This window comes from Thunnus thynnus, chromosome 6, assembly GCF_963924715.1.
Source record: "Thunnus thynnus chromosome 6, fThuThy2.1, whole genome shotgun sequence".
Lineage (NCBI taxonomy): Eukaryota > Metazoa > Chordata > Actinopteri > Scombriformes > Scombridae > Thunnus > Thunnus thynnus.
Window position 1 is genome coordinate 31,849,547 of NC_089522.1, and position 16,071 is coordinate 31,865,617.

The 16,071-nt window shown below is 44.5% G+C and overlaps 1 protein-coding gene across 3 annotated transcripts in view; it reads left to right on the top strand.

Annotated features, from left to right (window-relative positions):
• Positions 1 to 16,071, top strand: part of plxnb3 (plexin B3) — a 91,465-nt gene that overhangs the window by 68,169 nt on the left and 7,225 nt on the right. For all 3 annotated transcript variants that reach the window (XM_067593398.1, XM_067593399.1, XM_067593400.1), the window contains 29 exons: positions 382 to 514; positions 788 to 947; positions 1,044 to 1,152; positions 1,238 to 1,346; positions 1,506 to 1,622; positions 3,605 to 3,718; positions 4,286 to 4,376; positions 4,465 to 4,634; positions 4,731 to 4,882; positions 4,988 to 5,093; positions 6,748 to 6,884; positions 7,130 to 7,306; positions 7,388 to 7,553; positions 7,650 to 7,781; positions 7,928 to 8,032; positions 8,206 to 8,367; positions 9,508 to 9,659; positions 10,791 to 10,891; positions 11,023 to 11,240; positions 11,355 to 11,533; positions 12,178 to 12,244; positions 12,363 to 12,509; positions 12,825 to 12,905; positions 12,993 to 13,071; positions 14,303 to 14,406; positions 14,562 to 14,649; positions 15,276 to 15,442; positions 15,581 to 15,741; positions 15,826 to 15,973. In XM_067593398.1, the coding sequence (XP_067449499.1) occupies positions 382 to 514; positions 788 to 947; positions 1,044 to 1,152; positions 1,238 to 1,346; positions 1,506 to 1,622; positions 3,605 to 3,718; positions 4,286 to 4,376; positions 4,465 to 4,634; positions 4,731 to 4,882; positions 4,988 to 5,093; positions 6,748 to 6,884; positions 7,130 to 7,306; positions 7,388 to 7,553; positions 7,650 to 7,781; positions 7,928 to 8,032; positions 8,206 to 8,367; positions 9,508 to 9,659; positions 10,791 to 10,891; positions 11,023 to 11,240; positions 11,355 to 11,533; positions 12,178 to 12,244; positions 12,363 to 12,509; positions 12,825 to 12,905; positions 12,993 to 13,071; positions 14,303 to 14,406; positions 14,562 to 14,649; positions 15,276 to 15,442; positions 15,581 to 15,741; positions 15,826 to 15,973 (3,832 nt within the window). The remainder of the gene's footprint in view (positions 1 to 381; positions 515 to 787; positions 948 to 1,043; positions 1,153 to 1,237; positions 1,347 to 1,505; positions 1,623 to 3,604; positions 3,719 to 4,285; positions 4,377 to 4,464; positions 4,635 to 4,730; positions 4,883 to 4,987; positions 5,094 to 6,747; positions 6,885 to 7,129; positions 7,307 to 7,387; positions 7,554 to 7,649; positions 7,782 to 7,927; positions 8,033 to 8,205; positions 8,368 to 9,507; positions 9,660 to 10,790; positions 10,892 to 11,022; positions 11,241 to 11,354; positions 11,534 to 12,177; positions 12,245 to 12,362; positions 12,510 to 12,824; positions 12,906 to 12,992; positions 13,072 to 14,302; positions 14,407 to 14,561; positions 14,650 to 15,275; positions 15,443 to 15,580; positions 15,742 to 15,825; positions 15,974 to 16,071) is intronic.

The window sequence follows — 16,071 nt, forward strand, 5'->3', positions numbered from 1 at the left end:
CATATATTGTTAAATAGGTGCACAATATGACTGTGGATGTGATCTAAGAGGGTTTAAAAGGCATTTTTCATTTAATCTCAACTTTAATTAACACTTATGGTGAAAATCTGGCCTCAGACTGACAGTAGAAGAAGCTCTGTGAATCTGCTGAGAGCTGCACTTGTGTAAAAACTGTCCTGATTTTGTGTTTGTAGAGAGAAGTTGTGTTTTTTCTGATTCACTTTAGTAAAGTCACAGCAGCATCCAGTGGACATTAGAGGAACTGCAGCTCAACACATCTGTTGTTTTGCATTTGTTTGTGTGTTTTCATGATTCTTAATTGTGTCTTTGTTGCTGCCATTTGTCTGATGATGTTTGTTGTTGTTTCTCTCTTTTATACAGATGTTCCCGTAAACATCAGTGTCAGCGTCACCTTCAGCCCAACCACTGGCTCTGGAGCTTTGAACCAACCAATCAGTGTGTAACGGTGCAGAGCCTGCAGCCAGCCAATCAGAGCAAAGATGAGCAGACACAGGTAGGATGTACAGAAGGTGATGCCACATCACTGGTTACAAACAGTCAACAGGACTGTTTCTGGTTAACAAATGTTTTGATAAACACAACCGACTACTGATTGTTGGATATATTATTGATTATTGTTATTGATAATGTGATATATATGTTGATCAGCCTGATTATTTCCCAAATCATCCATCCATCCACCAGCTGCTGGTTTAATTTCTCTGAAAATCAACCTCTCAGCATGTTTCTGACTGCAGCCTCTTGTGGTTATTTGTCTGTGTCCAAGGTTACACTGTCAGTCGTCCAGCTTCCCGCCCTCACAGAGACAGAGTCTCTGTCCTGCGTCTTTGGGCTCCTCCCCCCTCAGCCTGCCATCGTCACAGGAACCAGCATCACCTGTCAATCACCTGCGCCGGAGTTCCTCCCACTGATGCCGACAGGAAGTGGTGAGTAAAGACTGCGAAGGTTTAGCATTCCTACCTGTTTCAAGATCTACTGTTTAGGATTTCTGACTTACTGTAATTGCGACTCTCTGCTTCCAGATCACATGATCCTGCCTGTGTCACTGAGGTTTGGTCATGTGACCATCACCACAGGCGACATGACTTTCTACGACTGTGGAGCTGTTAGTCGACTGAACCAGAGCTCCCAGTAAGACACACACAATAACACACAGTGCATAACAAATGATGAAGGTGATGATGATGATGATGATGATGATGATGATGTGTTTCAGGTGTCTGGCATGTGTCAGCAGTGTGTGGAATTGTAACTGGTGTCCTCTGGATCAGCTCTGCACTCACAACCTCAGCTGTCCAAACCAACACATCATCCTCAACCAGAGAGTAAGACTGCTGTCTGTCTGCCTGCCTGCCTGTCTGTCTGTCTGTCTGTCTGTCTGTCTGTCTGTCTGTCTGTCTGTCTGTCTGACTGACTGACTGACTGACTACCTGTCTGGCTGTCTGTTTGTATGTATGTCCTCTAACCCTGTCTCCTGTCAGCAGGAGTCTCCTGGCCCGACCTCCTGTCCTCTGGTCTTTGCCCTGCAGAGCTCTGCCTTAGTGCCTATGGGCCTCAGCACCACTGTGGTGCTAAAGGGACAAAACCTGGATGTTTACACGGTGAGAACAGCTACTCTATTTTATTACTTCCTTAACTGTTTGTTCACTGTGTAACTGAACCTGTGAGAATGTCACAGGTTATAGGTAGAAGATTTAGAAACCTGCATTTACATCCATGAGAGGGACAGATTATTAGAAACAATAAAACACAATTGTTCAGTACAACAGTAACTGAACCAGCAGACAGCATCAGCAACTGAATCAGTGGTAGCTGAACCAGCAGACAGCATCGGCAACTGAATCAACGGTAACTGAACCAGCAGACAGCATCAGCAACTGAATCAACGGTAACTGAACCAGCAGACAGCATCAGCAACTGAATCAACAGTAACTGAACCAGCAGACAGCATCAACAACTGAACCAATAGACAGCATCAGCAACTGAATCAACGGTAACTGAACCAGCAGATAGCATCAACAACTGAACCAGCAGACAGCATCAGCAATTGAATCAATGGTAACTGAACCAGTAGACAGCATCAACAACTGAACCAGTAGACAGCATCAGCAACTGAACCAGCAGACAGCATCAGCAACTGAGTCAACAATAACTGAACCAGTAGACAGCATCAACAACTGAACCAGTAGACAGCATCAGCAACTGAGTCAACAATAACTGAACCAGTAGACAGCATCAACAACTGAACCAGTAGACAGCGTCAACAACTGAACCAGTAGACAGCATCAGCACCTGAGTCAACAATGACCGAACCAGTAGCATCAACAACTGAACCAGTAGACAGCATCAGCAACTGAACCAGTAGACAGCATCAGCACCTGAGTCAACAATGACCGAACCAGTAGCATCAACAACTGAACCAGTAGACAGCATCAGCAACTGAACCAGTAGACAGCATCAACAAATGAGTCAACAATAACTGAACCAGCAGACAGCATCAGCAATTGAATCAACGGTAACTGAACCAGTAGACAGCATCAACAACTGAACCAGTAGACAGCATCAGCAACTAAGTCAATAATAACTGAACCAGTAGACAGCATCAACAACTGAACCAGTAGACAGCATCAGCAACTGAACCAGCAGACAGCATCAGCAACTGAGTCAACAATAACTGAACCAGTAGACAGCATCAACAACTGAACCAGTAGACAGCATCAGCAACTGAGTCAACAATAACTGAACCAGTAGACAGCATCAACAACTGAACCAGTAGACAGCATCAACAACTGAACCAGTAGACAGCGTCAACAACTGAACCAGTAGACAGCATCAGCACCTGAGTCAACAATGACCGAACCAGTAGCATCAACAACTGAACCAGTAGACAGCATCAGCAACTGAACCAGTAGACAGCATCAGCACCTGAGTCAACAATGACCGAACCAGTAGCATCAACAACTGAACCAGTAGACAGCATCAGCAACTGAACCAGTAGACAGCATCAGCACCTGAGTCAACAATGACCGAACCAGTAGCATCAACAACTGAACCAGTAGACAGCATCAGCAACTGAACCAGTAGACAGCATCAACAACTGAACCAGTAGACAGCGTCAACAACTGAACCAGTAGACAGCATCAGCACCTGAGTCAACAATGATCGAACCAGTAGCATCAACAACTGAACCAGCAGACAGCATCAGCAACTGAACCAGCAGACAGCATCAGCAACTGAGTCAACAATTACTGAACCAGTAGACAGCATCAGCAACTGAACCAGTAGACAGCATCAGCAACTGAACCAGCAGACAGCATCAGCAACTGAGTCAACAATAACTGAACCAGTAGACAGCATCAGCAACTGAACCAGCAGACAGCATCAGCAACTGAGTCAACAATAACTGAACCAGTAGACAGCATCAACAACTGAATCAACAGTAACTGAACCAGAAACTGAACAGAATCAGTTCATATAGTTTGGTACTGTTGTACTGGGTTATTTTAAATTGGAAAGGAGTTTGTCTTTACAATACATGTGCAGATGTATTTAAATGTGCAAATATCTGTCTCTCTCTCTGCAGGACGAGGCTCAGTATGTGTGTGTTGTGGAAATTGAGGGAGTTCAGTTCAATCTGACAGCTACTGTAGAGAAAACACAGGACGACACGCACACCTTCACCTGCAGCCCACACCAGGTAACACCCACACACTTGTTGGAATTGGAAAGAAGTGAGGTTATCAGACCTCTCTCATCTCTGCTTGCAGCTCCAGGCTACATTAGCTGCTACTAGCATTACACACCACAATCTCCCACCCAACTGTTGATGATCCAGTAGTAGGTAGTACAGGCACCAGGTTTTTGACAAGGAATAGGAATGTGTGGAATGAAAAAGGTGATATCTCTCATTATGCTGCATCAATTTTCAGTCAATTTTTTAAAAATACTGTCCATCATCAGTCTGCTGATATTGCTGGAGTGAACTGATAAATCTATGCAGGAGTCTTTTAGACAATAATTTTAGGTCTAATTTTGCAGCTCTGTATGCAAACTAGATGATCTGTAGTTCTCTAAGTCAATACTCTGTTAAATTGAAAAGTTGTGGTGACACACGTTTTGCAGGTTTATTTACTAATCCTATTTTTAAAAGTATTATTGTGCAGATTTATACATCAGATGCAACAGCTTGATTCAACCTAGTTAGTCTGTAACTGGAGGTCGTTTATGATGATTGATGTTAATAATGCTTTCTGTGTCTGTGTAGTTTCAGTATGCGGTCAGTCAGCTTCAGTATTTGGCTACTGTCTATCTGAGAAGAGGACAGAGACGCATTGATGCCTCACCAGGCCTTCGACGTAAGAACCTCACCTGTGTTTGTGTGTGTGTATGTGGTGTGTATGATATAATTGGCTGATATTTGTATCTGTGTCCTTTGTTATCCAGTCCAATTATATGACTGCTCAGCCGGCCAATCAGATTGCTCGCAGTGCAGGGCAGTGCCTGAGGAGTACGGCTGTGTCTGGTGTCCAGGAAGCCCCTCTCCAAGCTGTGTTTACAACCAATCCTGCTCCAGCATTCCTGCAGACACCTGCCCGCCTCCTCAGATCACACAGGTGAACTGACCAAACCGAGTCTGTGCATCTGTAGAGGTCTTGTTTGTTGTCGTGGAAACATTCAAACTGTCTTTATGTCCTTCTGTCTGTCTGCAGGTACTACCTGTCTCCGGTCCTCTGGAGGGGGGAGTCTTGGTGACCATCACAGGCACAAACCTGGGGATGAGGTATCAGGATGTGGTGGGTGGAGTCACAGTGGCAGGTGTTCAGTGTCCACCCCAACCTGAAGGATACCAGATCTCCACCAGGTAACATACACACAGATACAGGTCAACATTGTGCTAAGTTATGCAGAACCATAATGAAATGAACTGTACATGTCTGTGTGTCTGTGTATGTGTGTATGTTTGTAGGGTTGTGTGTGAGCTGCAGCCCAGCGGAAAGCAGAGTGTGGGGCCTGTCCTTGTTACCGTGGGAACAACCCCACCTGGGAAGTCAATGCAGAATTTCACTTATCAGGTGAGAGCAATGACCGTTGACTGATTAGAGTTTCAGTGCCCCAACTGACGGCTCCCCACAGAGCTCCTCACACCATTTATAAAGAGTCTTGGCATCTTTCGACACTTTGAAGGGAACTCATTTTGCCCCCCTGTTTCTGTTGTTTCATTCTTTCAGTCACTATTAAAAGCTCTAAATCTTGTATGAAGGTTAGACTGTAGATAAGCTGGGAAACTGAGAGCTGCACCTTCAGGTTCAACTCCCTTGGAACTACCACAGCCCACATCTCATGCTCCTTCTTATCCATCCATCTTAAGACCATGAGATTCTTAAACTCCTTCACTTAGGGCAGTGACTCACTCCCACTTGAACGAAGTAATCTGCTGTTTTCCAGCAAAGTACCATGACATCTCCGAAGCTTCACTTGGCTGGAAACCATCTGGCTCACAGGCTGATGAAGTTATCAGAGCCACAAAGCATTCACAAAAAGCAGAAGTACAATCCTGAGTCCTCGAGTGCACCTTCAAACTCTATTCATGAAAATCACAAACTGACTCTGAAAGAAGACACAACTCTCATTCTGGTTATACAAGGACCAAATGGCTCATAACAACGGCTTTAGTGCCCCATACCACTGCAGTATCCTCAGAAGACAATGTTGTAAACCTTCTCCATGAATCCTCCTTTCCAACATCCTGGCATACGCTTTCCCAGAGAGGCTGAGCAGTTTGATAGCCTGATAATTGTAGCAGACCCTCCAGTCAGAACCACCACCTCTGTCTGCCAGTCTGCATTACTAAAAACAGCCTAGGCCCTAAGTGCACCCTCCACTCCCCGCCTCCTGAATTATCTGACTTACTCAGAACCTCTTTGAGGCCAAATGGTAGTCCTAATCCATGGCCTCCACAAAGTCCTCCCACACCCAAGTTTTTGCTTTGGTGACTTTCAAACCTGCAGCCCCTCTGGCCTCCTGATATCTGTCTGCTGCTTCAGGAGTCCCCTGAGCTAACCACCCACCAAAGGACTCCTTCTTCAGTTTGATGCCACCACTGACAGGCACCAAAGACCTTCTGACCACAACTCCCAGCAGCCGCCTCCACAGAGCACATCCACTCTTTCTCAGACAGGCTGCTCATCAATCACCTCCTCCAGGTTTCTCAGTCACTGCCCACCTGTTAAAGTTGTCCAGCAGAACTATGGAGTCCCCAGGCAGAGCCATCTGCAGGACCCCACCCAGAAGGCCACATACTCTGACGTGCTTGTTCGGTACATGAGTACAGACAACAGTCATAGCCTTCCCCTCCAAGAGGTGGTTGCATTTAGGCAACTCTTTGTTCCCCAGAGAAAACTTAAACACAACTAGCTGTGAGCTTGTCAGTATCTCTACACCAGACAAACACCTCTAAACCTGGGCAACTCCAGAGAAGGAGGGACTCTGGACTCTATCCAGCAGTTTGGTTTCAGAACTGGTGCTGTGCTCTCTGGTAAAACCAACAATATCTAATTTAGTATCACTCCACCTCCCTAACCCACAGCTTTGCCTGCCACACAGTTGGTTCTATGTTGCATCTTTAGACTGAGCCTGACTCCATTGATATACTAGACTATCCTAAACCTGAAGGAAAAACACAGTAATGTTTTCAAATCTAACCTGTGTGTCTTGTCTTGTGTGCAGGACCCACAGCTCCTGGATCTGGTTCCTGATAAAGGTCCAGTCTCTGGAGGAACCAGACTGACTATCAGAGGAAGACAACTGCTGACCGGACAGACCTCTGACCTGAATGCCTTCCTGGGCCTGCAGCCCTGCTACATGTGAGTACTACAGTACTACTACTACTGCCACTAATACTGGGCACCCAGTCCTGCTATATGTGGGCACTAAAGTACTACTACTACTTCATCATTTGATTCATGAATGTCTGGCTCCACCTGGTGGAAACAAAAACCTGACTGGCATGTTAACATCTTCCTCTCCTTTTCTCCCTGTTTCCTCTCCTTTTCTCCTCGTCTCCTTGTCTCCTCTGAATGTCTCCTCTCCTTGTCTCTTCTCTCCTCAGTGTGGAGGAGGTGAATGACACTCAGCTGGTGTGTCAGACTGGTTCCAGTAATCAGACCGGTGGAGTTCCAGTTCGTGTTTTTTTCGGTAAAGCCGAGCGGTCTGTTCCCAATGTTACCTTCCGTTACCTTGACGACCCCGTCATCACTGACGCCACACCTGCCGAGAGCTTCTATGCGTAAGAACCTGATCCCTGATAGTCGATAATCAGTCGTCACATAACCCAAACCTCTGTCCTGATGGTGATTTTTGTCCTCAGAGGCGGGCGTATCGTCATGGTGACAGGCAGGAACCTGGACGTGGTGCAGCAGCCGATCATAGCAGTGTGGGTGGAGCCTCTGGAGGTTCAGAGGGTGAAACGGAGAAGGCGATTGGCTCTCCTCACTGCCAAGCAGCAGCTGGTCTTCAACAGCACCATGACAACGGTGAGACAAACCGGCCAATCACAGAAGAGTCTGGGCCTGTAACTGTGTAGTTTTATTCAAACTGTCTCACTTCCTGTCTGTCTGTCTGTCTCTCAGGTGTCGGAGCGCTGCTCTGTCCTGTCATCCTCTCATATGACCTGTCCGACCCCCTCAGTGACCCCAGAGGTCAAAGTGAAGGGCGTTTGGTTTCAGCTCGACAATGTCAGAGTCCACTATGAGAGCATCAAGGTACCTGTCTTTCTCTCTAAGACATATTAGTATAAGTTTTACAAGATAATGTGTCAGTTGAATACAGTGAGGATATTTGACTTTGGGTCTGATGGAGTAACCTGTCTGTCTCTCTCTCCCTGTTTGTCCACCTGTCTGTCTCTCAGGGTAAAAGCTTCACTTATTATCCAAACCCACAGCTTTTCCCTCTGAATCGAGAAGATCCAGACGCTCCGTACCGCTTCAAACCAGGAGGAGTGATCGCTGTGGAGGTGAAGTACTGACAGATCTACTGACACTTGTCTGTTTCATGTCTGTTCGTGTGATAAACTACTGAACTGTTTTTGAACATACTACCTTAATGAAGCTTCAGCCTGCTCCGTCAGTATTTGAGCTTGAACGTGTCTCTGTCCTGGTTGCCATGGTGACACTTGGCATCCCTCAGGGTCAGGAACTGACCAGAGCGATGTCCAGAGAGGAAGTGAAGGCTCAACTCGGAGATCAGGAGTGTGAGGTGAAAACTCTGGACAACACTCACCTGTACTGTGAACCTCCAGAGATCCAACCATTGAGTGTGGACGACAGCAACGAGCTGCCCAGCCTCAAGGTATATATATACACAACACCTGTGCAATCAAATGCAACCCAATACAACAGCTCTGCCATAAATTGTACTTTTATGACGCTTATACATTTTCAGTTTTTGTTGACTATGTCAGAAAGGTAAAAATTCTACTTTATGTTTATTATTGAGGTTGTTGTGGGTGGTTGTGGTGTACTGGAGTGTGTTATATTGAAAAGTGTTCCTAATATTTTGTCCACCCCATTGACATACATGAGGAGGGCAAAATATTAGGAATTACCAGGAATGATTATTCTATACAGCTGGGAAGTACTGAAGGAAAAAGTGATATAAATGTGAATAAATTCATGTACTTATTAAATGTATTAGAGCTGCAATGATCAGTTGATAAATTGATTAGTTCAAAGAAAATCAGTTATTCTGATAATCTGAATACAATTGATCATTTCAGATATTTTTGCTGGTTCTAGATTCTAAAATATGAGGACTTCCTGCTTTATTTGATCATATATGATAGTAAATAATATAATAATAATAATACATTTTATTTATACAGCGATTTTAAAAGGCACTCAGAGACACTTTACATAGATAAATGAACGGCAAAAGGAAGTTACACAAGACAACAGAGCAGCAGGAAAGACATAGTGTTCAAAATAGAAAACAAATGCAGTAAAAGAGAATAAAAGACAAAAGTTACAGAGTAAGAGCTGAACATTAAAATAAAATATTTCTGATTTTTTTGAACTGTTGGTCAGACAAAACAAGCAGTTTAAAGACACCACTTTGGGCTCTGGGAAGCTGTGATTGAAGTTTTTCACTTCTTTTGAATAATGAATCTATACATTAATTTAGAAAATGATTGGCAGATGAGTCGAAGATGAAAATAGTTGTTAGTAGCAGCTCTAATTTTTTTCATTTTTCATTTAGTCTCTACTGGTTCTCTGTCATTCTTTGAATGAAAAGGATATTGAACTGCATTATATCTGATTTTGAAAAGACAGATGATAAGATGTTCCACTAATCAGCTGAGCTTTGTGTTTAGAGTTGCTAGAAAAAACCCTCAGTGAGACATTAATTCACTCAGACATCAAAAACAACCATTTAGATTAAAACAAACAAATAAATAATTTTAAAAATTCTGTCTGCCTGTCTGTCTCTCAGGTGGTGATGGGGAACCTGCAGGTGGACCTGGGATTGGTTCAGTATGACAGTGACTCTCTGCTGTCTCCCGTCCCATTGGCTGCTCAGATCGGTTTGGCGGCGGGAGCAGCTCTCATCATCCTATCAGTGCTGGTTGTCATCCTGATGTACCGGTGAGTATCTGTCTGTCTGTAACTGTGTGTGTCTCTGTTATATTTTCACTGTGACCTCATCTCACACTCTGCACTACTTCACCTTATGTTATAATTTTTTTTCTTGACTAAATTTAATTCCTTAACATGAATTTCCCCCTTTTGTTTCTTCTGAAGTAGTTTTAAGTTAATTAACATCATTTTATTCCTCTCTGACTGACTGGACAGATTCTGTACAGTTATGCTCACATTACATGCTGAAGTGGCCCAAATCTGATTTTTTTAGTCTGGAAGTGACTCAGATCATATGATATCATGATGACATCAGATCTGGGCTGCTTGTATATGTGGTCTGATTCATATCCAGTCTCTCTATGAGACCGCTGTCAGAACAGTCAGACTGGAGATTATGTGTTTTTTTTTAACGTCTCATTTCTCTGTGCATATTGCCTTTTGTTGTCATTCAGTGCCGGTACCCTCACAGCCCGGTAAAAATAAACATGTAGCCTTCTCATTCTCATCTTCATCATCTGTTTTATCTGACAACCTTCACAACAAATAATCCTGGACGTCTATGTTAGTACATTCATGTCATCCATGTTTATGATTTGACTTTTGCACAAAGTACATTATTGTTGTTATTCTTGTACGCATATGGCTCACATTTCAGTTTAATCTGCACATATGTGGCAGTTTAGGACCTTAACGGTGTTTGCACTGGAGCTGCATACATGTCACTTACAAACATGAATATGAACCATCAATAGAAAAAGATCAGACCCGACTAAAAAATTGGAATTGAGCCTTAAGGCCTGTAATGTGAACAGCACCCAAGATCATTTTCCAGCTCTTCACTGAAGCTTTGTAATGTTTCCATAGAGTGAAATACTATAATTTATGGCTGCACCTTTCCATCACATGGAAATATCCTACACGTCAGGATCTCCTCTAGAATTTTAAATAAAATTATGAAATTTAAAAAAAAAAGTTTGGACAAACAGCGACAAATGAGCTGCTGCTTGTTATGGGTTTAATAGGTTTATTTGAGAAGAGATCATGCTTTAATATTCAAGAATTGTTCATTCATCACAACTGCTTGGCTTTCTGATCTGCTTGTGTTTTGTGTTTCTGTGTGTTTTTGTGTGTGTGCAGGAGGAAGAGTAAACAGGCTCTCAGAGATTATAAGAAGGTTTTGTTGCAGTTGGAAACTCTTGAGATCAACGTGGGAGACCAGTGTCGCAAAGAGTTCACTGGTACACAAACACACTCATTAAAATGCACCAAAATGTCTAAATTATATAAATGAACCTTAAAAGATTGATTAAAAAACTGCCCTGGATGTTTGTATGTTTGCAGCTATAATTTCTTTTTCTCCTGTGTGCAGACCTGATGACAGAGATGATGGACCTGAGCAGTGATGTTGGAGGACCAGGTCTCCCCCTGCTGGACTACAGGACATACGCAGAGAGAGTCTTCTTCCCCGGCCAGCAGACGGCACCGCTGAGCCGCCAGCTGGACCTGCCGGAGTCCAGAAGGCAGACTGTGGAGCAGGGCCTCCAGCAGCTCAATAACCTGCTCAACAACAGACTCTTCCTCACCAGGGTGAGTCGGCGGTGTGGGTAGCAGGAGGTGATACAAATGTAGCCTACCTGGTCTCAGATCAGGAGACACCTCGACCTGCAGGTAATATTTATGTATTTATGCTCTGTCTCTCAGTTCATCCACACCCTGGAGGCCCAGCAGGGTTTCTCTCAGAGAGACCGGGGTTACGTTGCCAGTCTGCTCACCATGGCTCTGCACGATAAGCTGGAGTACTTCACCGAGGTCATGAAGACTCTGCTGCAGGACCTGGTGCAGCAGTATGTCGCTAAGAACCCCAAACTCATGCTACGCCGGTATGTAAAACAAACACACCTTCATATCAGGAATATGTCAACTGTAGACAAGTTTAAACAAGCACATAGGGGGTGTTTCTTGTTTTAAACCTGTTTAGTTTCCAACGAATACCATCAGTTTTTAGATTTCTTTCCCTTCAGACTTCCACTGGTCTTAGTTCATTTCACTAAACAATGAAAATCAGCTTGAAGAGACTTAAGATTACTGCATAGTGAACCCTTCACAAGGACCTATTATGTCTGATCACATTGGAAATGTTTTTGTAGGCTTGGAAACTGGCAGCATTTTTTATTGTCCATCAGTCTGTCCACTGTCCGCCACTTATCTAATCCAGTGGAGCTGACTGCTGGCAGCTAAGCTGAGTATCCCAGGAGATCCCGATATGTTTCAAACCCAGACAGGATAAACAATCCCTCCAGTAGCTGTGCACCAGACACCACGGTCCCATTAAAGTGACAGAGCTGCATCTTCAGCTAAAAGATGCAATCAGATCACCAAACTGTCAGCATCTGTCCAGGAAAATCACAGAATCAGTGACCTAAGACTGGGTGTTTAATCTGACTTGAGGATTGTTTGTTCATCCTGACCTCTTCAAGCATGAACAGTAGCTGACCTGTCTGTCTCTCTGCTGTCTTTACTTCAGGACGGAGACAGTTGTTGAGAAGATGTTGACCAACTGGATGTCCATCTGCCTCTACTCCTTCCTCAAGGTAAAAGCCTGTCTGTCTCTATCTGTCTGTCTGTGATTTTCAGTAACCTGTCAGATGTCGCTGCCTTGCTGCTTGTCTCACTCTCACCTGTCTGTCTGTCTGTCTGTCTGTCTGTCAGGAGGTGGCAGGGGAGCCTCTATACATGCTCTACAGAGCCATAAAGTATCAGGTGGATAAAGGGCCAGTGGACGCTGTGACGGGAAAAGCCAAACGGACACTCAACGACAGCCACCTGCTGCGAGAAGACATTGACTACTGCGCTGTGGTAACCATGGCAATGCACACATACTATATGATGTAACAGACTCCTGACAGCCAGTCAGAGAGCATAGTTTATGTGGTATAAAACTAATTTAACACAAACACTGAATCTTTCTGTACCTGACTGTCAATTCAGTTCAATTCAAATAGCTTTATTGGCATGAACAAAAACATGTTGTTGCCGAAGTAGTTTACAGAAGAGTCACATATATTACATATTACTTACTTACTTACTTACTTACTGCTGCAGTCCATTCTTTGATTGCTATACAATATCTGTCTCTCCCTCTCTCTGTACCTGTCTCTCTCTCTCTTGCAGACTCTGACAGTCTTGGTGAAGAATGGAGTCGAGGTTCAGCCTTGTCCTGTTAAAGTGCTCGATACCGATACTATAACACAGGTACTGGTCGGTCTGTCTGTCTGTCTGCCTGTTCTTCACCTGCTGGTCTGTCTTTCCTCACCTGTCTGTCTGTCTGTCTGTCTGCAGGTGAAGGATAAGATCCTGGATCAAGTCTACAGAGGAGCTCCATTCTCTCAGAGACCAGCAGCCAACAGTCTGGACCTCGGTACACACACACCTGTCACACCTCTGTCACATCTGTCAAATCAAGTCAAATCAACTTGATTTATATAGCGCCAAATCACAGCAGAAGTTATCTCAGGGCCCTTTTCACATAGAGCAGGTCTAGACTGTACTCTTTATTTACAGAGACCCAACATTCTCCATGAGCAAGCATTTGGCGACAGCAGTAAGGAAAACCTCCCCTTTAACGGGAAGAAACCTAAAGCAGAACTGGGCTCTAGGTGGGCGGCCATCTGCCTTGACCGGTTGGGTTGAGAGAGAAAGAAGGAGGGGAAGAGGGGAGGGAGAGACACAGAGAAGCATAACAACAACAATAATAATAATAGAAATATGACTAATAATAATAGCAGAGGCAGTGGGTGTCAAGTTGGACCACAGGGACAGCAGGCGGTTTGCAGCCGAAGGTCACCTGCGAGACGAGAAAACACAAATCTACGGGGAAGAAGCCAAGTTATTAACATGCATTAATAGGACCTGAATGTGTACAGATGGAGAGGAGGAGGAGGAGAGAGGAGCTCAGTGCATTAAGGGGAAGTCCCCCAGCAGTCTAGGCCTATAGCAGCATAACTAAGGGCTGGTCCAAGGCGAGCTTGGTCGGCCCTAACTATAAGCTTTATTAAAAAGGAAAGTTTTAAGCCCACTCTTAAACATAGAGAGGATGTCTGCACCCCGGACCTAAACTGGATGATGGTTCCACAGGAGAGGAGCCTGATAGCTGAAGGCTCTGACTCCCATTCTACTTTTAGAGATTGAGGAACCACCAGTAAGCCTGCATTCTGGGAGTGCAGTGTTCTAGTGGGGTAATACGGTACTATGAGCTCTTTAAGATATGATGGTGCCTGACCATTAAGGTCTTTGTAGGTGAGGAGAAGGATTTAATTCTACTCTGGATTTTACAGGGAACCAATGCAGAGAAGCTAAAATGGGAGAAATATGATCTCTTTTTCTAGTTTTTGTCAGTAAACGTGCAGCTGCATTCTGGACCAGCTGGAGAGTCTTTAGAGACTTGTTGGGGAAGCCTGATGATAAGGAATTGCAATAATCCAGCCTAGAAGTAACAAATGCATGGACTAGTTTTTCTGCATGTTTTTTAGACAGGATGTGTGTGAGAAAAGCCGTCACACCTGTCACATCTGTCAAACCTCTGTCATACCTGTCAGGCAGGATTTTGGTTGACAGCTCATTCTGACCGCAATTCTGTGTTTGATTGACAGAGTGGCGTTCAGGTCAGGCAGGTCACCTGACCCTGTCAGATGATGATGTCACAGCAGTGGTTCATGGTCGCTGGAAACGACTCAACACGCTGCAGCACTACAAGGTACCAACAACCAACCAATCAGCACTCCATCTGCTCCTCTACACTTCCACTCTTCTTCATGTCCTCTTCTTGTTCTGTTCCTCTTCACCTCCATGTTTATGTCCCCTCCTTTAAATGTTGGATCAGTTTATGACTCTTCTCTCCTCGCCCTTCAGGTTCCAGATGGAGCTACAGTCGCTCTGATTCCTCGTTCTCAGAGTTCTAGTGGAGTTGGAGTCAACCAGGTTTTCCAGACTGGAGAAAGTAAGAACTCATCTAAACAATCTAGAACATACAGAACATTCAAATCCAGAAGCATGTATGACATCTAGAGCCCGAAATAAACACCACAAGAACCATATAGAACATATAGAACCCAAAACGAACACAAAGAAGACCACATATTTCCTGGAATTAACTCATAGAGAACCACTTTCAACACCAAGAACACAACATTTAGGCCCTCTGGAACATTTTGAATATCTATCTAGAGCCTGGAACATCTATAATATCCAGAACTCTGAGTCAAAACAAAGAGTACCATATAGATCCTGAAATTTATTAATAGAGAACCATCCAGAACATTTAGAAAATCTAGAACCCAGAACCAACACATAGAGAACCATCTAGAACATCATGAATCCAGAATAAACATAACAATTGACCTGGAAGCTGGAGATCTGGAACACTCTTAAATCCAGAACAATCGAGAGAAAAAAGCCATCTATAACATCTAGAACCCAGAACCAACACATAGAGAGTAATCTAGAACATCATAAACATAACATCTAGACCCTCTCTGGTTCTCTCTGGCTCTCTGCATGAAATTACGCTGCCAATGTTTCATATTGGTCGTGGTGGTGATTGACCTCTCTGTGTGGTCGCTGTAGAAACACCGATGCTGGAGGGCGAGGAGGAGGAGGGTCTGCGTCTTTGGCACCTGGTGAAGAGCAGTGAAGATCCTGAAATCCCAAAACACAGAAAGAGCAGCATGAGGGAGAGGGAGAGAGCCAAGGCCATACCTGAGATTTACCTGACCAGACTGCTGTCCATGAAGGTATCACTCTCTGTGTTTCCTCGTCTCTCTACCTGTCTCACCTATCTGTACCTGTCTCTCTCTACCTGTTTCTTTCCATGTCTCTCTCACTCACCACCTGTCTCACCTCTCTGTCTACTTGTCTCTCTCTCTCTGTAGGGGACTCTGCAGAAGTTTGTGGACGACGTCTTCGTGGCGATCCTCAGTACAAAGCGTCCTCCTCCTATCGCCGTCAGATTTTTCTTTGACTTCCTGGACGACATGGCCGAGAAACACGGCATCGACGACCCCGAGACCGTCCACATCTGGAAGACCAACAGGTGAGACAAACCTGCCTGCCTTACATTTACTGACAAGAAAGGCTGCAGGCTGTCTATGTCTCTAACCTGTCTGTCTCTCACCAGTCTCCCTCTCAGGTTCTGGGTGAACATCCTGAAGAACCCTCAGTTCGTGTTGGATGTTCAGGTCTCCGACAGCATCGATGCCGTCCTGTCTGTCATCGCTCAGACCTTCATTGACTCCTGCACCACCTCTGAACACAAAGTGGGACGGGTACGACCAGTCTGTCTCTGTCTGTCTGTCTGTCTATATTCAAACAGATACGTTATGTGACTAATGAACTACAGTCTGTGTGGTTTAATCATGTGACC